Source organism: Blennius ocellaris, assembly GCF_963422515.1.
Source record: "Blennius ocellaris genome assembly, chromosome: 17".
In the NCBI taxonomy this organism is placed as follows: Eukaryota; Metazoa; Chordata; class Actinopteri; order Blenniiformes; family Blenniidae; genus Blennius; species Blennius ocellaris.
This window is the reverse complement of record NC_137666.1, coordinates 14,706,212-14,729,803: the sequence shown is the minus strand read 5'-3', so window position 1 is coordinate 14,729,803 and position 23,592 is coordinate 14,706,212. Positions and strand designations below refer to the sequence as shown.

Here is a 23,592-nt window from a genome sequence, read left to right as displayed (position 1 = left end):
CAAGCAGGCTCCTGCCCCCTCTGTGCCACCATGTGAGCTCTACTCCTGTTATGAACCTAATTATTATAATAGATTTGAACCAGAGGATGCTCCCTATTCCTCTATTATTATTATAATTTATTTTTTCTGAAAAAGAAATATCCTGGTCCGATATTAGATTACAGAAATGTTATTCCTCTTTTGAATTAGTTTATGTCTGCCTGTCAGGTTTTATTAGAAGGAGTGTATTGAAGGAAACAGTTGCTGAAATGTCGCCCTCTTTTGGCTATTTTTTCTCATTACATCAACAGTACTCACATCAGCCCAAGGACAAACTGTCACCACGCCTCCTACAAGATGATTGGTTGAGCATGAAATTTGCGTATTCTCATTGGTTCAACCGTGCTCATGACGGTGACGATGACGGAAATACAGTGGAGGACGGGAGCGCAGGTGAAAAACGTGGGTAAACACTTCAGCGTTTTCAATCTTTCTCGACTGTCTGACTCAACCTTGGTCTTATCGCTGGCTTTCACAGATAATGCTTCGTATTTCGTTCATACTGACTCTCTTTCAGCGGGTATTATTTCGCGGATCTTGTGCCGAGTGGTTAATGTTAGCTGCATATGCTAAAAGACGTGTTGTAGAGAGACCAGAGTCAGTTGTCAACATGAATTCACAGTTTAGTCTCTTGGTTTGAGGTTTTGCTTCGGTGCCTCCTTAATTCATGGGCGAATCAGGCAGATCGTGTTATTTCTGTGTGGCAGTGTGCAAGTTATTATTAGATGCCATTCAGGAAGACCACAGCGAGAAGCTGGGTGCCCGTTAGGAGGGGAGCGTGTTTGTCAAACATAAAGACGATCTCCATTCACCTTGTGTCTCTTTGTTGGTCGTTTAGCTCTCTTTTACCACACCACTAGGTGGTGCACAAGATCGTGTCATTAACACTGGTTTTCAGAACTCATCGAAAAGCAATCCCTTGACTTGATGCAGAAGTAATTGGAATTGGTAACAATTTGCCATGAATAGACAGGAATCGATAGATTCAATACTGACTGGTCGACGTAACATGTAGGACATCATTCATTCATTGGAGTCCGATACTGCAGCATCACTGACAAAGATGCATTATAAAAGTTTAATTATTCCACTTAATCATTGGCTATATGCACACACACTGGACATAATATTAGGTAGGTTGGACCCTCATTTATCATCACAACTCTTATTTCCGGGAGGAATATATTAAACCAGGCGCTGAAAACATTTCTCCGAGATTTTGATAGTCAGATAAAGATGATGTTATCTCTTCTTCCATTACATCCTAGATTTGCTATTTTGGACTGAATTCTGGTGACTGTGGAGTCTTTTTGAGTCCAGTAAATTCACTGTCATGTTCAGTAAGAGGCGATTTGAGCTTTCTGTCGGTCTGAGTTAACCTGCTGGAGGTAGCCAGTGTGGTCATCAAAGGTCATGCGACAATAATTAAGTCGGCTGTGTCATTTAATCAATGTTGTGATACTAATGGATCCAAAGTGTCCTCAGAAAATCTCCCCCTGCATCATTGTAGCACCAGCAGCCGTCTGAACCGTTCTGATCTGTGCGTTTGTGTTTTTAAGCCAAATTCTGAGCTGAGCAGGTGAATGTGGCAACAGAAATCGCAGAAAGTTTTTTTCTGTCATCCAGTTTTGGTGTGCCTCTGTGAACTTTAGCCTCAGTTTCAAGTGGCTACTTAATTTAAATTTGCGTTTGGTCTAATCTAAGGGTGTCAAACATACGGCTCGAGGGCCAGAACCGGCTCACCAGAGAGTTCTGTGAGAAATTATGTTATTAACTGCAATATATTTATTGCACAGGGTCATAACTTATCTTTTCTTTCAATGTGACTCCTCTGATCTAACCTGTGTGGCCATTCTGGAGTTTTGTCTAAGATAAATGCTCCTCACAATGGATATTTTTTCTTCTTCAGACCATTCCCTGTCAACCATAGTTGAGTTGGGAAAAGCAGTTTGTGAATCCTTCAGATCAATCCTTCCATGACCAGCCACCATACAAAGCTCAGAGTTACTTAAATCACCTTTTTGCTGCATTTGTGCTTCAGCAGCTCATCTCGACCATCTCTGTGTGCTTGTACAGCTGTTTATGTTGCATGCTCTTGTGTACAAATGCAAGTTGAAAGATTCCATGTCGATGAGATTGTTGGTTCTTCAGCAAAAGTCAAAGTGATGGTATGATGAGGAAGGGAATGGGTTAAATTGAGCACACTAGTCATAGATTTAATGTTACAATTACACAAAATCAAATCACGTTTCTTTTTCACGTACTTAAGTGTCGCCAGAATCATCCAGGATTTGGTGAGTTTAAAGGATGCCTCATTTTTAAAATATATCAGATTACAAACTGGAAGTATATCATTTATAGTTCAGCTATCCATTTTTCTTCATGTTGCTTTTATCATATCATATTTCTATGTGTGTAGGGTCTGTTGACATTAATGTTTTGTTTGGACATGTCCCCTCCACCTTTACGTTGCTTGTTTAATCTGCTTCTTCAGGTGGATTAGCATTGAGCAGAATCTTAATCAGTTTGAATTGTTGCAAAGCAAGAAGATAATTTTCTATCACAGTGAAAATCAGAAATCAAGCACGTATTGAGTGTAGTATTCCACTTCTTGTTCAAATCACCTCCCTTATTTAATACAAGAGGTATTAATCCCAAACAATTATTGACATCACACAAAACCAATTCCTGTTATTGTTCACGGTTAATCAGATTACAGGGGGCTGAGTGCCACTTTTTCCAACACAGAAGCTCCAACAATGATATGGAAACACTCCTGGGGATGAGATGTCGATTACTAATAATCAATACCTTCAGTTTGGAATTGTGAAAATGTAAAAGGAGTTTTTTTTCTTTTTAAAGAATTGAGAATGATTTTTATAATGTACCAGTTACATAGGTAGAGTGTTTTGTTCACTCTCCTTCATCTCGTCCTGTCGTCTACCGCAGAGCTACCGAGGGAACAATCTTAGTGTTAATGTCTCACGTGTTGCCCTTTTCAATATTTTATCAGCTTTTGAAGTGCTCCGCTGCAGCGGACGCTGATCAATCACAGTCCCTCTCACCTTTTCTCTCTGTGCTCGTTCTTCAGCGCTGGTGAACGATGGCTGCCTCCAGGAAACTGGCGTCCTTCCGCCTCCCTCCGCTGCCCACTGTGGGCGAGCTGATAAAGCTGTACAATCTGCGAGCCGAGAAACAGCTGTCCCAGAACTTTCTCCTGGACCTGAGGCTCACGGGTCAGTCTCTCTGCCTCACTCTCTCACTTTCTCGCCCTTTGCCTGGTACATGCTGCTCACACCTTTTGTTCTCGTGTCCGCACTGGGAAAACAGAGGCATGTTTCACCGCTGCAGTCCATTACACAGTGTCGCATTGCCTTGTTTTAAGGCATTGAAACTGACAGGTCTTTCCCGTGTGTGTGTGTGTGTGTGTGTGTGTGTGTGTGTGTGTGTGTGTGTGTGTGTGTGTGTGTGTGTGTGTGTGTGTGTGTGTGTGTGTGTGTGTGTGTGTGTGTGTGTGTGTGTGTGTGTGTGTGTGTGTGTGTGTGTGTGTGTGTGTGTGTGTGTGTGTGTGAGAAAGAAAGAGGTTGAGTAGCCCTCGCCCTAATGGGACTGGACCAACTCCATTGTTTGCAGCCCATGAGAGCTGGAGCCTTAATATAATTATCAGTGATGCAGTGCAGGTCTGATCTGCTTTGTTGTCCTTGGACAAGGTGACTGTGAGATTAATGCATCTCATCTTCATCACACAGCGACGTACAGCCATTCCAACGTCGCAGACTATTAATCTCAATTGTGTTGCCCGAGATGCTGATAAGGAGTTTTTGATCAGAGAGGATTTTGTAACTTATACGTTGCACTGGTTTGTAATTTAAAGATTGCATCCGAAAATAGCATCTCAAATTAATTGCAAGAGATTCATGGTGGGGCGGCAATTTCACTTCACAGTGAGATTGTCCCTGGTTTGATTTCAGGCTCAGGATGTGTGTGGGTTTTCTCCAGTTACTCCAGTTTCCTCCCACAATGCAAAGACGTTCATATCAAATGGTTCATAATCAGAGTTGTGAAACACATTGAGGTCTAGTTTGATGTTATTTGGGCTGAGCCAGTAAAACTCAGCAACACATACAGACAATGTTTTCAACTTTGCTTGTTTTTTAATGTTCACACAAGTAATGAGAAGCATTTTTGTCCTGATGTCCAGGTGAGGTCATGTTGTAGATGTTATATCCACGTACTCATTTGTCACAGTCTTTCCACCAATGGATTATTGTTTCTGTTGTCTTTTAAGGTATGTTGTCTTTTTTTGTGCCTTTAGCTGGTCACGCTTGAGATATACTGTGCAACAGTGCCCCCACAGGTCAATAGTGGTATTACTTTGTTTGATACATGTCCGTAATCTTTCTGTAAACCCAAATTATGCACGGATTGAATGTAGCAGACGGACAGAGGACAAAAAGTGGACGAAAAGGGCAAAGAAGGCAAGAATAAAGCACTTGATCCTCTTTCTTTGCGTTTCCAGATAAAATCGTGCGACAGGCAGGGAGTTTGACGAACGCTCATGTGTGTGAGGTGGGCCCTGGCCCCGGGGGTCTCACTCGCTCCATAATCAATGCTGGAGCGGCAGACCTGGTCGTGGTTGAGAAAGATACACGCTTCATCCCGGGGCTGAAGGTAAACCCAGTCAGTGTTTGCACAATGTTGTCAAGGTCGTTCTCTAGAAAAATCCATGAAACCACAGCATCTGTTTTCAAAAGGAACAGATTATGATCTATACGTTTTTATGGACGTCTTATCTGCGTTTCCCTTTTAATGTCACCGTCCGTCCAGCTCTTGTCTGAAGCAGCACCGGGCAAGCTGAGAATTGTGCACGGCGACATCCTGACCTATAGAATGGATCGCGCTTTCCCTGCGAGTCTCTCCAAGCCGTGGGAGGAAGGTGAGAGAATGACAATCCGTAGACTGTCAGAGTAGAGAATAAAGACGTGCCTGAAGAGTGTGTGTGTGTGTCTGTCTCTCTCTCCACAGACCCACCCAACCTGCATATCATCGGAAACCTGCCGTTCAACGTCTCCACGCTCCTCATCATCAAGTGGCTGGAGAAAATCTCCAACAGAACGGGGCCTTTCGTCTACGGTCGCACTCGACTCACTCTCACCTTCCAGAAGGAAGTGGCAGAGGTGCGTGTGCACTGTTTCATGTTTCATGTTTATTACGGCACAAATTCAAATAAGAATACCTACTATAGTGGAAATGTGACACCGTTGAATCGTGCGTCACCGTAAACTTTCAGCAAAGTTCACAGACGAAGCTGCTGCTTTTGTTATGAGACCATTTTGTAATGAATTTCTTATTTTATTGTTGTGATCAAACATTGATGTCTTGATTCATAATTCATCACATTTTGCAGCAGAACAAATCTTTTTATCATCCAGGCCAGTAACATTATTCAGAGCAGATTTTTACTGATGTTACTCCACATAGGAACATCATAAGAGTGCGAAACTAAGGTTCTGATATATGAATTATTTACCACACACACTTGGTTATAGCTAATAGGTTATGATCTAGATCAGGGTGCAAACATAAGGGCCGTGGCCTAAACCTGGCCTGCAAGAGGCTCCAATCCAGCCCAGGAAGTGACCAAGCAAATTGCACAAATTCCAAAGAAGCCCTTAACATTTTTTTACAGTGTTCTTAGAGTAGCAGACACAATACAACACAAAGATCAAAGCTGAGACATTGTGATTCTTCCATGAAAGCTAGTGAGCAAATGCATTATCATACGATTACATTATATGAGCATTTTGTACATTTCACTGCATTTTCACAAGAAAGCATCATTCCAGTTGTCTTTATGTTGACGTTGTAGCAATTTTCAGTACTAATTGATTTAAAACTGTATGCCACAGCAAAGAAAAACTTTAAAGTTAAAATTTAAAGACTAATACGGCACTATTTTATGACAATATTTTCTTGAAGAGGAAATGAGTTTGACGGTCGTGATCTACATGGGTAAATGAATAATTCACAGAATAAATGTGCATGCAAGACTTAAATTAAATGCTCTCATAAGAGTAAATACTATGAAGTAACACCAGCATTCATAGCAGAGACTTATAAAATAATTTCATATTTCAACGTGTGGGTTGGATTTCTTGTTCGTGGTCGAAGCAGCAGGAAAAAACTGGTGATGAGTCAGAGGCCTTCTGTCAGCATGACTTTAATGTTTTAATTCTCATGCCGAAATTATGATAAAACAAATAAGGGGTGTTTTAATTTGTTTCATGAAGACACAAACTGTGTGTAATTGGAATTCTGTGTAATCAAATTAGATTTTGTGCTTATTATTGCCTCTGGCTGCCAACAGCTGCGCACAACCACTGCATATCTTGTATTGGAAAGAACGTAAGGAAGTTCAATGTCTCGCCAAAAATGACTCTTTATTTTCAGACAGAGGGTGCACAGCTTGAGATAATACTTTAAAATGAAACCAGCATATTTGCCAATACCTACAGATGTGATACGCTGAAATAACAAGCAAAATATAAAAATAAGGCGTCTTTTCTAATCTCCAGTGTTTGTCTCGTCCGTGCAGAGGTTGACTGCCAGCACAGGCAGCAGACAGCGGAGTCGTCTCTCCATCATGGCTCAGTATCTCTGCACCATTCACAGCTGCTTCACCATCCCCGGACGCGCCTTCGTCCCCAAACCAGAGGTAAGGACTCGCATGTTTACCAAAAAAAGAGACGGTGAGTCCAGCCTCTCTGCTGTTGGGGGGGACTGACGCGTGATGGCGAAGAAGCGAGACGAGATACGACTTTCTGATGAGGCTCGTGTTGAACGTTCTGTCTCCAGGGGCGCACCTTCTGTGATCCCCTTCACGTTTCTCTCGCTGCTGCAGATGGTTGACAAAAGGGGAACAATCAGCTCCACGTCTGCGCAGGCTGAGGGAAGACGTCAGCTCTCCGAACATGAAGTGAAAATCTGAAGTGTTGAGAAAGTTGAATGTCAATTTCAATATTTCTTATCGGTACTGGAATAGAGACACTGTTTCCCCTGTCGGGCTGGGTCCTCCTCACGTCTTCGCTGCTTGTCTGGTCCCATGTTCCCGTCACAGCCTCTCATGGTGTCGCCGTCACTCCCTCACCCCCCCCTCACCCCCCCACCCCACCCCCCTCGCTTTGAGGCTTCATTAGGACTCGGTGTTGAATCAGTGTTGTCTCCCCTCTGTCTCTGGACCCTTTCTAGGTTGTAATGATGCCTGGTGGGTATTTGAGACGTGGTGCGATCACACTGCGCCCTGTAATGAGGGCCTGGGTCTTTTTTTTTTAAGGCCCCATTTCTCCGTCTGCGTCTTTCAGCCGCTGTGCGTGTTTCAGTGGCAAAAGAAACGCGTTTGTTCTTATATAACATGAGTCTCCTGCTTCTTCTTCGCTTTTTTTTTTTTCATCGTGGGTTGGAAGATATTTGGAAGGACTAGGGGGCGCATTACAAAAATAAAAGTGGTGCTGGAAGATGTGAAATATAAGTGTTGGCTAATTGACAGCTCCGCCATGACGCATTAGAAATTAAAGACTCATCAGAGAGTTTGGAAGAGCTCTCCCGCTACTTCTGTACAGATGTTTTCCTCTTCCTGAATCAAAGCACAGGTGTTACGTGCATGTCAGATGTCTATCGTCGGTCCCTTGAAAACGTCCCGGCTCTTTCCGGAGACCCGCCGTCTGTAAATATTTAATCACCTGTATGGAGTATAAATGCAGCTGAGTGAATGGGACCAGTGCTGATTGTTCATTCTCTTAGAAGCTCCCGATGATTATTTCATCGCACTCAGCTTTCCTTGCTGTGCATTTGTTTTCTCCCGAGTGTCTGATTCTTGTGTGCGGACATCAAACCGTAGCCTAATGGCTTTCAGCAGGCTCGTCGGCGAGGCCCGCGAGCACGTAATGCACGCACGGCGACGTGTGATATAAATGTGAACAGAGAAGGCGAGGACATGCGGACGTGCGCTGTGGATGAATCGGGACCTCCCACACGCTCTCTCACAGGCCATCCATCCCAGCACTAAATGTTTTAATGGGCAGTTGGTCGAATTGATATCATTAGGAGGGATGATGGCTGTTTGATGAGCAGGCCTCTTGCTGCTGGTGGCCTATAAAAGCCCACGAGTCTCACTGAGTATATTAATGCTATCACACCCTCCGCATTGTGCAGGGCCCTTTTTTTTTTTTACTAGTATGTCATGCAGTATAATTCATGAAAAGCTCTATGGCTCTGCATTGTTTACTGGTGCACACCAGAGTAATTACGCAGAATTGCATGAACCATAAAAATGTCCGAGGCTGATTTACGGCGCGACATCATAGGCTGCAAGAAAACCCACGTTGTGGCATAAAAGAATATAGATTTCAGGTTGAATCTAAAGGTTTCTCTACAAATTGACCCGTAAATCAAAAACAACTATGAAAACATGGAACAATATTAAAGATACAAGAGAAATTGTGGAACTTGTGATGGATGTGTAGAGGTGTCCTGACTTGACGTTTGTGCTCGAATCGCAGAAATGAAAAAAGTCCAAGGCAACACCTGAGCATTGTATGGGCTGCAGGCCACATGGGGCCCTTCAGTTGTCAGTGATTTGGCCCAGATGAGGTCAGTGAGACATTATAAATTATAAATGATGCATCCAAGGCAGCTGCTTTGCTTTTATTATAAAGGTGGCCCATTTTTAAGTGCAGGCAGTTTTTCCTTCATGTCTGCTGCCTTCTCTGGAATCAAAGATGTGAACATACTGAGAAATTAAGGAGCAAATTAGATGCCAAACCCACAATTTGCTACGCACAATGTGCTACTCACAATTAGATCTCAAGTGCGGCGGACCTGTAAATAATAACATTATAATGTAAAAATAACAAGAACTCCAAATCTATGTTTTTGTTTTAGTGCAACACAGTTTTAATGTATTATTAAGAAGTTCAAAATTTCACAACACATGACAGACCATGCGCTTTACTTCTTACAGATCACAGCCAATCAATTTCTATTTCACTATTTACAACTTTGAAGGCATAAAACATTTGGCTGTGTGTATTTGAAACTCAAAAATATAGCAGGCAAGTTCATATTATGATCAGAATAACCTCAAAGTCTAGAAATTTCTACATCTGTGTCGTAATCCTGATCGCCTGAACTGATTCAGCACATAAAAGTGGAAAGTAAATAAGTTATACCTCTGTATAGTAGTTAATATATTGCAGTTAATGGCATAATTTCTTACCGAGGGCAATTCTCTCAGCCTTGTACCAGAGCCAAAGTTATGGTTATGAGAAATAAAAAGACCAAAACCTACTTTGCAGGATGTTATTCAAAGCATTACACATATTTTTTAAAGTTAAATTGAAGTGCAGGCATTCGACTAAATGGTAAACATTATAGACAAAGCCTGCAGAAACATGCCTGAGTCCGCCCTAACTGTATGACCACTGGCCTCGTATTGTGTATTTCCTCTTTTTGTTACTTCCTACATAACAGACTGCGATTGAGTGTGTATTGTTGGACCTTTCTGTCTGAACCTAATTCAAATTCTTCAGCATCTTTTGATTAGAGAGTGACCACAAGGCACAGCCTTCACGTTCATTGGCGAAGCTGCTCCTGCTTCTGTCGGCGGCTTTTCCTTCCTTGCGCCCTTTTCGATAGATGCTCACCGACCACTTCAGGTGGGGAATACCTGCAAAGAGCTGCAGTTTTCACTAAGTTCTAACCTAGTTTTCTAAATATCACAATTTAGACTGAGTGAAACCTGCTTCAATCCCCTGCTTCTCTGCTTTTCGCAACAAAATGTTCACATGCTGCCTCATTATTAAACAGTTAAAAATGTGAATGTTTCTATATTTAATCCAGAAATACAAACACTTTTGGATCGTCCTAGTCCTGGGGGCTATACATTAGGCTATTCTGACAGCACTCTAAGGAAAACTTAGAGACCACTGATTAAAATTATGATTGCTAAATGTCCCCGTGTGTGGGTCGAAGTTAATCATAATGGTTGTGCAACACTGCCAAGTCCCGTAGGTCTTTCTTTCTCTGTATTGTGCTTTTTTCCAGCATTTTTCCATCTTTGCCTTTTCAGAGTGTGCGTGTGTGACCGTACCATTCACCTATAGACAATAAATGAGCTCAGTGGTCTAATTGTTGGCATTATTATCTCGCTGCCACTGAATCTCTGGGATCACTGATTGTGGTAATGAGAAGAGATTTGTCCGAAGAGACACACAGCTGGGTTTTCTTCTGGGGTTTTTTTTTTTTTTTTGGTCTTTTCTTGTCACGTCATTGTTGTAGCTGAACCCGAGGCGCTCTTTGTTTGGTGCAAGTGAGTTGTCTGCCCTCCGTTGCATTAGCTGAATCACATAATGATGAACTTGTTTCTGTGTTTATGACAGAAACATCAACTGATTTAAATGCCCTCTCTATTCCTCCCTCACGCACTTGCGATGGCGATGTTTTGTACCTCTGTAAATAAAATTGCAGTGCAGCAGGTGCAAAGCCACACATATGGCAATTAGTGGAGCGTGAAACACATCTGAAGTGGTTTAATATGGTGTAATGAGACAAACACCCCCCCTAACAAAAAAAAAAAAAAAAGCAGTGAAATTACTGAACCTTTCCATTAGTTGTAGGCGGGGGGGGGGGATTGCGAGACAGTTGATTGGCTGGTTTATTTGAACCTGGAGGAGCTGACCAATGCCAGCTAATGGGATAATGAGAAGGGAAATGTTACATCCATTTTACATCAGCAGCTGCGGGGGCCCATATTGACTCGGGGTGGGCAGATACGCTCTTATCCTCCCTGTTTAATTTGTCAGCCTTATCCCTCTTGCCCCCGGACTGCACTGCACCTCTCTTGTGTCACATTGAGTGAGATTGTCCTTGAAGGTTTGTAAAGGCAGCGATTGGCTGCTGCGATGGTGTTTCCCCCAGGCTCAGAGCGCCCTGCGTCTGTCCTGCTGCACATCACCTGTCTCCGGTCCCTTGTTAGTCACTCATGTCTAGTTAATTCCCACATAGATGGACGGACCGAGCGCTCTTTAAATTGCCTCTGTCGTTCACAGCTATACATATATCTGAAGGACCGTAAGTAAGCCGAGACGAGGACCAGCTTTGCTGCTCTCGCTTTAGCCGTCTTACACTTTTTCCTAATTTAGATTCCGGTCAGGGGTCAAGGAGTTTTTGAGTGCACGCTGCCGTCAAGCATCTGCATCTTCAACATGAATGTCACCTAGATTCATCACCTCTGCCTGGTTATGGAGAAAAAGAGCTGATTGGGGAAGCCTAAAGAGCGTGCGTTGGCCCACTCCTCTCTCATCCTCCGTCTCCATGCGTCTCGGTATGTGATTAAAATCAGCTTGTGCCCGTCTCATGCGGGCGTCCATAAGTCAGGCAATGGATGCTTCATCACAAGCATCCTGTTGTCTCCTCTGGAGAGCTCCTCGAGGGCGGCGTTGTGCTGTGAACCGTGTTGGTCATTGGAAAATAAAGAAGAAACTGAGGCACTGAGAAGAAGAGATGAAAATCTTATTCGAGGTGAAATCGTTACAGTGCTCTATTTTTTATTAATTTTTTTTAAGAATAAAGTAGCAGGTAATTTAAACTTGATGCAGTTCCTCAAGAAATATGTTCAATCTCACTAAGTGGCTTATCGGTGGATAAAGTGAAATGTTTGGAGACGGAACAGAGACAAGAGAAGAAAAAAAAACCTGTTAATTAACTAAAACGCTGTTAATTAACTGAATGGCCTTCATTGGAGTGGTTCATTAGTTCTATTTGACATGGTGATGGAGTTACACACGTTCACAGTCACCCTTAATATTTACTTACATTTGCTCTTCTTTTGGCGTTGATCAGTATTTGGAATCCTGTTCATATTTTTCAATTTAACACCTATCATTTTTGCATTTTCATGTCGGAACAGCTTTGCGTTTGCTCAGCAACGGTTTCAAAATGGCATTTACATGGAAATGGTAGAAACACTGAAGACTATGTAGTTAGCATAAAGGGCCACTAGTGAGTGCTGTTGTTTGGTTTTGTAATGAACAGCAGCAGCATTTCAAAAATGTTGTGTTTTCACTGACTCCAAACACCTTTGTTGCACAAACGGACGCCCATAACACAAGAAAAGGTTTTACATTTTCACTTTAACGTTCTGTAAACAGGCCATCATTTTCAGTAACTGATCTCATTAATCAGTCACTCGTGGGTTATTCAAAAAGTAGAAGAGTTAACTTGTGACTTAAACAAAAATTGAGGAGGGTAGAGTCTTCACCTTGAGTTTCAGGGACTCGAGTTGGAATTTAAAGCGAAACCAAGTCCACAGTGGGAGTCACAATAGCTTACTGTGGCGGCCCCAACGCTCGACACTTGAATAACTTACTCATAAATTGCATTTAATTGTCTCTCAGTTGTGATTCTTTTCTTCTTCTTTTTTCATACATAGTTATATAATATTGTAGTGTTGCTGTGACACATTAGCTGAGCTGTCATCACTGTGTGGGTCAGTCTAATGAATGATTAACGCATTACGTTCAGCTGAAGTCCTATCAGTTGGTAATAAAGATGACGCAACAGAATTAAAACAACAAAACAGCCAAGATTAACAACAGCAGCCGGCAGAGAATCTAGTGTTTAGGGTTGCAAATGCATCACATGTAGCTTCTAGTTGGATTGGGAGTCACCTCCCCATTTTAATTCATCTTCATCGAAAGTGAAAAGCTCATGGAACCTTCTGCAATTAAAACTAGTCAAGCCCGTCATTTTGATATCCTCAAATTACTGTCACACTTTTCTTGCCTTAGTTATACTGACGCAACCTTACAAGGGTGATCGCAACTTTGACAATCATGTCCCCAGTTAGTTCTGTAATCTCTGGGCAACGGGGTGACGCTCCTGTCGTTCTACGCTCACCGCTTCCAAAGAGACCCAGTCTGTGTTCTTTTAGAGAGTCCCTTTGTAAATGAAAGCACATTTGATGCATTTTGAATAATGAAATGTGCATCTGGGTGAAATAATGTTGTTTTAATAAGAACAAAAACAGAACGACATATGGTGGAACTGCTCGGCTCCTATAAAACCCAATGGGGAGAAAAGAGAAGGTGACTCTCACGTCTGTGAGATAACAGATTGAAGGTGTGAAACGATGGCGCCGGACAGGTTTGATTCGCCAACTGGATCATTTTAATGTGATGTATAGAATCAAGCGAAGGGTGGAGCAGGAGCGAAGCCCCCGTCCGCCACAATACAGAGCGCCAGGAGACAGATTCATGACAGAGATCGATCTGAAAGGAGAGCGAGGCGTACCTCCAGCAGATGGTTGTCTGGGCCAGTCGTCAGCCCGCTCTGAGTAATGGCTACATCAGCCATCACCCACCAACTGACTGAGCCTCACAAGAGGAAAGCCCTACAGATGTTCGCCTTGTACACAGTCATCCAGCAAGAGCACAGGCCAGATGAGCCGAGCCCAAATTAAATTTGTTAATGCTGCATTGAACATCGATTATAGCTGGCAGTCGTGGGGGGGAGAGTACAGACTCGTGTAGCAGGAATCCTGCAGATATACTCACCTTCAGCTGGAGATTTGGTTTTATTCGCTCTCGTTGAAGTGCTAGCTGATCTTCCCACGTGAGAATATTAAAATCCTTTTGAAATGGATTGGTTGAATCAATGGCGTCCGGCCTCAGTCCAGCGTCGCAGAGAAGCGGGTGCAGTGATGGATATCTTCTGTGTGACCTGAAGTGGCCCGGCTCTCGCCTCAGCAGTCAGAATCTCCTCGGAGAGAGCGTGCCGCTCTCTCACCTCCTGCCACGCAGCCCACACTCTCACAATCCATCCAGGCCTATTCCTATCCCATAAATGAGGTCAAACGTGGTATCAAGAGTCTCCTGGAAAGTTATTTCAATGACATGTGTCGGTGCGGGGCGGGGGGGGGGGGGGGTATTGCCCGAAGGCTCGGTCTTAATACATCACAAACCCAAGGTAAAGAAAAATCTAAAAATACTCTTCTCCTCCTCTTTTTCTTTCTCCTTAAACAAAATGCAGAGGTTGGCTGAGCTGGCTCATGGACATCTCCAGAGATCTATGGCTGCTTCTATAACGAAGGAACCGTGCCGGGGCTCGCTCGGAGTCAGCGCTCGGAGTTTAGCTAATTCAGCTTTGTTTAGTTTAGTGAGCACGCATGGGCCGTGTGCAGATATTTTGAGTAATAGCTCTGAGACCCTGGCGCAAGTCCAAGGAGAGAAACCCTGCTGCAAATGAGTGTAGCAGCGGTACAATACACCAATAACAAATGAAGTCAATAAAGAAGAAACTCGCACAATGAGAGGCATCCATCTATATAGGCTATTAACTTGAAGGTTATTTGAACGTTCCAATTTAAACTTCATGCACTGTGATTTTATGACTTAATTTCAGGCTTTTAGGAGTGAGGGTGGAGGTTGGATTGCGTTTATAACCGGTCTCGTTGACACTTGTGAATCTTTTTTTCTTTAGCTAAAAACTAGTTTATGCGACGATGTCAATCCCTGCGGCAGCTCGTCTTTGATATTGCAGAATCTCTACAGTTTGCCCTCATCAGATGAGATGTATAGATTGCAATGAGGCAAAGTCTCCACACCCTTTGAGCATTTAGCCTCGCTCACCTTCAGCTCACCGCCTCCCTCCACACCAGCCGCCCCACCACCAAGCTCAAATATGAAAGGGCCTTCTCCTTTGAACTGTCAGAGTGTATTGTTTTCCTACAAGCTCTCCCTTTGTCATCTCCCGAGCTTTTACTGCCATTCTCAGCAGTTTACTGCACAGCCAAGGTCGTTGCTATTATTCCCGCAGCCCGGCACGAGCAACCGGGACCAGAGGAGAGCGGCACCAACAAAGGAAGGTCATACGGCCCCCACTCGTTGACGACCGCATTATATCTCCAGCATGAACCTCCATGAGCATAACGGCTGTCCAAAACAAAGAGCCGAGCATCAACTACGGTGACATACTGGAGCACTTTGAACGCCGGCTGGATCCTAAGCAGTGTGGTGATCATTAATGGAGCTTTAGAGAGCAGCAGCATGACGGTTCCTTAGCATTCGCTCATATCTGTCTCCATCTCTCTGTCTGTCGGCCAGCGTGATCGGTGGGTTGCATTAAATCTCTTCCTCCACGTCTTACCATTTCTGTTTTTGGTCGATCTTCGGAGAGGGTGTTTGCTGGTCGGAAAGGTCGGGGAAAATAATCTGCGGATTTGACGTGGCGGAGGAGTTAAAAGAAAAAAGCTGACACATGATTAACCCCTGCCGGGAATCGACTGGGCGCTCACCTCCCCTCATTTAAGACTCCCATTCGAGATCTGTCATAGCGGCAACTCGGGGTGAGAGTCTTTGATGGGAAATGTAGGTTAAATACACAGAGGAGCAGATCTTATTAGTGTTTCCCCATGAGAGGAGTAGTTATTTGATCTGCGCTCTTGCTGCATAACCAAAGAGGAGTGAGAGAATGCAAGGGAGCCTTGAATAATCCATGTTTGTTTCAGGAAAGCATAGTCCCACTCGCACGGTGTCCAATCAGCTGTAATTAGAGCCCAGATTCCCACTAATTTAATAAGTGCTCCATCTGAAATGCATGGGCTGTATGTGGCGTCGTGAAAATCACTGTGTGGGATTTTGGGTTGGCGCAAAAACTACCATAAGAAGAAGGAGCCATCGACCCATTTTCTTTACCAACTTCATAAAAGTTGAGGCTTGCTTTGCTTTTAGTGTGTTTTCGGCTGCTGTTGGCTAAAAGCAAGCTGTAGTCCCCAGGGAGAATGTGCAAATCGCATGTTAATGCCAGATCTGAAGTGGCCCTCAGAAAGACCTCCAGCTCAGAATCAGACTTTCTTGCTGAAGCTAAAGTGATAACCACTACACCACTTTCCTCATTAAACAGCTTAATAAGGGCCAAAGCCAACAATATTTTGTTAGACCCTAAAAAAAAAATCAGTTTACAGCAATGATGGTTGAACACAATAGATTGATATTTAGTTGATTGCTGTACAATCCTATAATCTTAATAAATAACTATTTTGTTGTCTGAAAATCACTAATTGGCAGTTGTTTGCTTTAGAAACTAATACTGCTATTGTTTTCTACAGATCTATTAATCTTTTAAGGTTTTCCCAAAGGTAAAAATTCCCTTCCATACTTTGGCTTCTGTGCTCCACATTGTTTTGTCCCTTCCTACCCAGCATGTTAACCAGTTAATAAACTGATTTTTCAATGTGAAGTGTTTCTAAAAAAAAAATTTTGTTTTCTTCGATTGCAAAACTAAAAATGATGGAAAAAATCTTCCGCATAATGCACTGAAGCTCAACGGCATTGCAAACTATCGCCAGAAATGAACACGTCGTTAAATCAAACCTCTGTGATCACATTGCGAAAGCCAAGTTTCCAGCAGAGCTGTTGTGCTTGATCACATTAAACCAGGAGTCGTCATCCTCTCGGTGGTTACGTCCTGCAGCTTTCATAAACTTAATACGCAGCTGTTGTTTTTTCCTGTTTTAATTTCAGTGCACAACAGATATTTTAATATTGGGTAAAAGATTGTCTATTTAAATACAATTGTGCTTATTTTGTTTCTTCAAAGTAGTTCCCTGAATACCAGTGTTTGCCTTTATTTATTTATAGTAATAATATTTGTTCTTCATAAGAATCTGCTGTTTCCTTCAGTTGAACATACAAAAAAATTTCATGAATTCTGTAGTTCTTACCTTCGTACATGCCATATTGACTAAATTGGATATAAATGAAACCTATAAGATAAAGTTAAGCTATATTGTATATACAAAGTGTATTTGGATTAGATTATACAAGCGCTAGCTTTGCCTCTAGCTCTAAGTGAACTAGTTGGGAACACAATAATGGGACAAAATATGCAAATTAGTGACACTTTTCATTTGGAGTCAGACTGAAATGGTACTTTGCATATGTCACACAGACGCCGCAAGGATATCACACCAACTCCCAGAGAAAATTAGGTCAAGATTCACATGTCGTTTATACGTTTACCGTAGAGAATTAACACATTTTTGATACTTGTGACTATTTTGTAATGTGGAGCACAAACATTGTACAATGTGGAGAAGCACAACCTTCAGACTGACATGGTGAAGGTGTTTTTTTATTCTCTTTCAGAAACTGGATTAAGAAAGATTTGAGACGAGTTTGTGACATCTAGAATGACTAAGAGGTCATTTTGCAACCAAAACCTAACTATCGGCACAAAATCAATTGACAAGTTTGCAAGACTTGAGGAAATTGTAAACCTCTGGGAATGTTCCAACACACATAGAAACTTTTTTGCAAATGTTTAGCATTTTGGCTTCAGGTCAGGCATCCTGAGTCCCAACGTCTCAAGCGAAAACACATCGTTTCAGAAAAGTTTTGCGTTTACTCGGCAACCATTTGAAAACTGTCCGTGTACATAGAAACAGCAGAGAGACTGAAAACAGTGTAGTTAGGGATAGGAATCACTGACTCTTTCCACCAGCTATATGCACGTTTTCATGGAGTTTTTTTTTTTTCGCAAGTTCAATAAAGTCATAAAAAGTGTTTGTGTGGTATAGGTTTAAGCACATTGTATGGCTGGGGTTTTTTTTTTAGACTTGGGATCAGACCATATTTATATCATATTATTGCAGTGAACCAAACAAAACAAAAACCTGCACCTTTGTTTTCTGTGCTTTGTCAGCACTTCTAATTGACCACGTTTTGTCCGCTCTCCAGTGGCACAGATTTTCACTGCAAGCTGGTTTTACATGTGTCAGTAAACTCATTACGCCATGTCAGATAAACCCACCAGCTGAGATAACTCCCAGTCCCTTAAACCTCTGGGGCATCTGTATTGTTTAATTTTGCATTCGCTCACGCTGGATGTTTCACTGAGGAATGACTGCAGGAGCCGTATTAGAAGAATTCTTTCTTCGGAGCCCATTTGTTCACAGTCATGTTTTATGGATGCCTGTTTTTTGTTGGATTGATAGCGCTGCATGTGAGCAGCCTCCCTCGGCTCGCCATCCGCCGATCTGTAGATTTGGCAGGGAGATGAACGCCGTTTCCATCCTCAGCGGCCACACCCACGCGTAAGCACAAGCACCATGCTGGTAGCCACGTCGCTTTCACAAAATAGTTTTATTGGTAAAAAATAGAACTACTTGCACAAGCACATTGAGACAACTGGATCAGAACTTGTGAACTGTTCATCATCACAAATATGCTCTGGCAACGTAAGAAGTGCTAAAGCATCCACAAAAATAAGCTGCAGTTATCAAAATGATGAATCAACATCTTGGTACAGTATATGCAGGAGAGTTGTAACTCTTTAGACTTTTAGGACCTAGTCACTTTGCACTCTGGCCATTTATAAGCTAATGAAATTGCGTGCCGATGATCAAGCTGCACAGCCACAAAAAAAAAAAGAGAAATTTTTAGCTGAATCCTATATCAGACGGAAATCCCTCTCTCTCTCTCCTCTCTCTCTCTTTATATATTCTCCAGAGTGCCAGCTATGTGGTGTATTTTTCCTGGTCCAGGGAGTTTGGAACGCTCGGCCTCTTGAGCCAAATACTGTTTATTAAAGTAATACAAGGAAAGGTGCACTGAGTCGTCTTCTTATAAAGAAGATATGGTATGAACATGGTATTGTATCTTATATTGAAACAATCCGAGGGCGCTCTGGTCCCTCAGTAGAAAAAGCAAACAGCTTAAAATCTTAGATGCTTGTGTACAGCTGTCACAGACCTACAGTGAAGCAGAATTCCTGAAACAAATCCATTTTTTCCTCTCGAATAAGACCACACTCGTGTCTCCCTTACGAAACCCCTCGTACCCAGTGAAGTCTGGCTGTGCTTTGGGAAAATGAGGAGTAAAGAGGATTTAAAATAACCCTCGAAAGCTGCACTGGACTGTACACAGGCATCTAGTTGACTTGAGACTTAGTCTGGCAGAACAAATCACAAATCCATAAAACATTTGCTGATGTATAATTCATGTACAAACAACGCAATAAAAAAATAAACACAAAGAACTCCGGATATTATTAAAACTGTGTCATCGTGAGACAATTTGGCACATTCTCAAAACACATAACGTGTCTGTATTAGTTGATGACATGGCACATTCTTTACTTTGTTTATTGCATTGGTTTATGGTGCCTGGGCAGTGAGGCCAGTTCTGTCGACTTTAACGTACGCGCTGGGCAAGATGGCTGAAGCAAAGGAGTGTTGGGTTGGTCAGGGGGTTTGAAACTTGCCCCCCCCCACGGGGCTTGCCGGGGCTAACCCGCAGAGATGCCCGTGGCGTGCCGGCAGCTGCCTGCAGGTGGCGTGCTGGGCTCAGCCATCTGCTCTCCCCCAGGAAGCTGCATGTTTATGAGAGAGAAGGAGAGAACGTGCAGTTCCATACATCACTGCCAAGGCCTGTCTCAAGCACAAAAACAATCCTCCTCCTCTATCCTCGCCTCAGAGAGAGAGAGAGAGAGAGAAAAAAAAGAAGACTCGCACTCGGGGTTGCGAAAGTGAAAGCGAAGCCGCACTAGTGACACATGTGTCGGAGTGAGTTTTGTTTATGTGTGCACGTGTGTGTATGTGTGTGGTGAAGACATGCTTTCAACATGCATCGTCGTCCTCTGTTCTGGACTCACAACCGTGTGACGCACATACCAGGCGAGCGACTGGTATGTGAAAGAGGAACGGTGGGGGAAAGAAGCGAGTGCAATTTAAAACTCTGAGACCTTCTGCAGGTGCAGACTGGTCAGATATATACACACTGCTGACGCACTTGGAAAACAAGTCACATATGGAGAATGATTCAAGCCATTTGCAGCCGCCTGCGACACAAACACCCAGTCCACCATGGCTCCAGTACCTCCTTTTTCTACTTTTTTTTTTTTTGCCACCCTCCACCAATGCACCATAAGACATCTGTTCATCCCCGTGAGATACACAAAGTGTGGGTTGCAAAAAAAACAAAACAACAACCTCTGTCCGAGGGATGCTGTCTCATGTCGCTTGCTAATAAAGGGGATTAGTCAAAGTAGCTGTGATTAAAGCTCATGGCGCGAGAAAGGATGTTCTCCTCCCTCCATCCAGCCCCCCCATCCTCCTCCAAACAACTTCCCTGACTGACATGCACATACCCCCAGACAATAAAGACATTTGAAAGCTGAATGCTGTTTCCATGGCAGTGTGGAGGCGGATGACAGGAGTGAAAAGCACATGCAGAAAAAGGAGAAGGGAAAAAAAAAAGGGGGGGGGGGGGGGCGGCGTGTCTTGAGTGTTTACTGTGTACATGAAGACACAAAAGCATGTGGATGTGCGTGTCTGGAATAGATTAGGACGGGGCGAAATGCAACTTGCAGGCAGGTTGTTTTTTTTGTTTGGATGGCAAATCTGAAAAACAGAGAGATAGTCCTCACTGCTTGAACGCCCCAGATCTCTCTCTCTCTCTTTCTTTCTCTTTCTCTCTCTCTCGCTCTCTCTGTCTCTCTCTCTCTGTCTCTCTCTCTCTCTCTCTCTCTGTGTGAATTCCTCTCCAGCTCTCTCATATTTCTACACCTGCAGAGAGAAAACGCGGGCATCGGTTCGCCTGCGTTTTTTCCCCCTCCTTGAATTCAGCCCGGCAGCCCACGTCCACTCCTCCCCACAGTCCTCTTTGAACAGTTCCAGCATGGGTAATGTTTCTACAGCTTTTCAGGCACAGGCATTGTGTGGCTATGTCTCAGTCTTCTACCAGGCATTCCGCTGTATTAATACACAGACAGGCTCCACACGGCATGCTCTAGAGGCAAAATATCAACATCATTCTAGTAACTAACAAAAATATGACCATTTATTTCAATCAAGTCCACGTAGCATTCTAGTGGCTAGGAATAAGAAAAACTACAATGGCTTGCTATGAAAGGGTTTTTTTTACTTACTGCTTTTCGGGCGTTATATTGCCTATTTTGCAAAATGACAGGGTGCAGAACGATTGTAAATAGCAGCTAAATGATTGCTTTTGATCATTCTCCTCCAATTCAAACCTTTGGCGAGGAAAGGAAAGAAGAAAAAAAAAAAATCTCTACACAGAAGCCTTCCTTATTTGCTTAATCCATCCCCCAGGGAATTCTTTCTGTGATTTACTGATGAAGGGTGTCTGCATTTGGTTCGCGGCTTCCTTCGATCCTGCTGCACCTCATCCTGGCTCCTGACACATTCGCGCCGTTTGTTCCAAGGCGCTGCTCAGGGAATACCTCCACTGCTTGTGCTTGCGAAACAGAAAAGAGGGAGAGGAGCAAGATAGAGGAGAAGGGGAGGGAAAAAAATGGAATCAAAGTTGTTGCCCTCCTCTCTCATCTCTTCCCCTCCTCCAGTTGGAGTGGAGCCTTGTGTGTAGCATAAGCTGCGATGGTCCCCCCCCCCCCCCCCCCCTCGGGCTGGTCTCCTTTTAGCTGTAGCGTACACAGCGCTGCTTTATTACACATAGTCCTGCAGGCTGTAGCCGGTCTTATTGTCTAATGGGGAGAGCGAGCAGTACTGGTGCTGGAGCTCCTGCTGTTGTTGGAGCAGCTGTTGCTGCTGCTGCTGGAGCAGCAACTTGTCCGGCGGAGGGAGCAGAACCAGGTCCTGGGGGCCGTGTCTCTTCCCCGAGCACGACATGCAGAAGATGGACCCCCCCACGAAGAGGAACCCCGCCGAGACGAAGGCCACGTACACCGCGCCCCCGGGCTCAAACTTATTGCTCTCGGGCACGCTGGAGTCCAGGAAGTTGGTGATGACCTCGTTGGTAAACCACGAAGCGGGCACCAGACACAGGAAGCCAGCGGCGACGAAGCAGCCGCCGCTGGCGATGGCCGCGTGCCGCTTGGAGCGTCGTCCGCCGCCCCAGCGCGTGCATTTCAGTCCCAGGGATGCGAGGCAGAGGCCCATGGCGGCCAGCACGCAGCACAGCACCATGGTGGTGCGAGCAGTCTGCAAGTACGCCGGCAGCGAGAGCACCGAGTACTTCAGCGTGCAGCTGAACATGCCCGTGCTGTACCATGTGCAGTCCATCCACAGTCCCTGCATCTGGGAGATGGCGGTGATGATGTTGGAGCCCACGTCTGCGCTGACCTTCCAGTTGGGCAACAGTGTGGCCACCATGGCACCCATGATGCCCAGCAGCGCCAGAACAAATCCAAAGATCTGCATGCCGGTGGACGCCATGCTCCTATACAAGTCGATGCTGCTGCCTCCCCAGCCGCCGTCCTCTCCCGGCAGCATTCAACCCGGCGCCAGCCAGGCTCTCCTCGAACCCCGTGTCAGCCCAGCCGGTCCCACACCACCACCCCCCCCCCCCCCCCTCCCCCCGCCTTTACCGCCGTATCAGCCGGCCAGTCGAATCCTTCAGCTCCTCAGCTGCAGCTCCACTGGTCTGGTGGAAAGAAAGACAATTGAAATGAGTGCGTCTCCTCATGCTCCCTTTTTCTTTCTCATCTCATTCACCTCACACAAGCACACTTTTTTTTTTTTTTTCCCCTGGCTGGAAACAAAGGACAGCATGAGGCACCAGTGATGAGAGGCAGGCTGTGGTTGACTGTCGGTAAGCAAAACACTAAGGGGGGGGGGGTTGTTGTTGTGCATGTGGGCATTTTCTACGTGCTGCCTATACCTTTACAGAGCCCCATAGGGCTGTTACTGGAGAGGGAGAAATGAGTTTGTGGTATTTGCAATGCTCAATAGCTATGTGGACTTAAAGCTGCAGTGCCCACTCCACTCAAATATTGTGTATCCATCCACTCAGGTCCCGCTGCTGTTTACCTCATCAGCTGATCTGGAAAGAGTTTAAAATCCATGGCGACGTTTAGTAAGCAGGTGCATTCAAACTTTGTGAATGCACTGAAGATTTAAAGAGACGTGTGCGTGTGTGAGGGAGAGAGAGAGCGAGCTTGGTGTGAGTGTTTCGCCGGTGTTTGGAGGGCTGAGAGCGGCGTGAGAATAATGCCTTACCCCGGCTGGTGCAGAGCTGCTGCTGCTGCTGCTGCCGCCGCGTCACGTTGTCCGCGGTGGTTCCTGTGAACGGTCCGGGGGGCTGCGGGCTGCTGGGAGGGCGAGCAGAGGGACCACCGCTCCGTGAGACTCATCCATTTCCCCTTAGCAACAGCGGAGGAAGAGAGCGCGCGGGCTCGAGCGCAGCCCGGGACGAATAATCGGAGCGCGGTCTGCCTCCGTCTCTCTCTCTCTCTCTCCCTCCCCCCTCTCTCTCTCTCGCTCCCTCCCCCCTCTCTCTCTCTCGCTCTCTCACTCTCTCTCCCTCTCTCCCTCCCCACTGTGTGTGTGTGTGTGTGTGTGTGCTGGGGAATAGCAAGTGTCTGCCTCACAACTTCCACCGACTGTCTCTCCTTCTCCCATCCCCGCCACGCTCCGATCCTCAACGGCTAAATCACGATTTTAAAAAGCTAAATATTTGTTATTATTTGGAAGAAAAACATTAACAGTTTTCTGGTTTTTAAAGGAAAAATGTATATCTT

At 44.5% G+C, this 23,592-nt stretch overlaps 2 protein-coding genes across 2 annotated transcripts in view; one reads left to right on the top strand and one right to left on the bottom strand.

Annotated features, from left to right (window-relative positions):
* The first annotated feature begins 397 nt into the window (after window positions 1-397).
* The window catches only part of tfb1m (transcription factor B1, mitochondrial), a 35,425-nt gene continuing 12,230 nt past the window's right edge, over window positions 398-23,592 (top strand). The window contains exons 1-6 of the mRNA XM_080512798.1: window positions 398-441; window positions 3,131-3,275; window positions 4,559-4,710; window positions 4,867-4,975; window positions 5,065-5,216; window positions 6,635-6,754. Of these exons, the coding sequence (XP_080368924.1) occupies window positions 3,143-3,275; window positions 4,559-4,710; window positions 4,867-4,975; window positions 5,065-5,216; window positions 6,635-6,754 (666 nt within the window). The 5' untranslated portion in view covers window positions 398-441; window positions 3,131-3,142. The remainder of the gene's footprint in view (window positions 442-3,130; window positions 3,276-4,558; window positions 4,711-4,866; window positions 4,976-5,064; window positions 5,217-6,634; window positions 6,755-23,592) is intronic.
* Window positions 21,560-22,288, bottom strand: LOC308142803 (claudin-20; the record flags this gene model as incomplete). The annotated part of the gene is made up of 1 exon (XM_080513384.1): window positions 21,560-22,288. The coding sequence occupies one exon, from the start codon at window positions 22,286-22,288 to the stop codon at window positions 21,560-21,562; it is 729 nt and encodes a 242-aa protein (XP_080369510.1).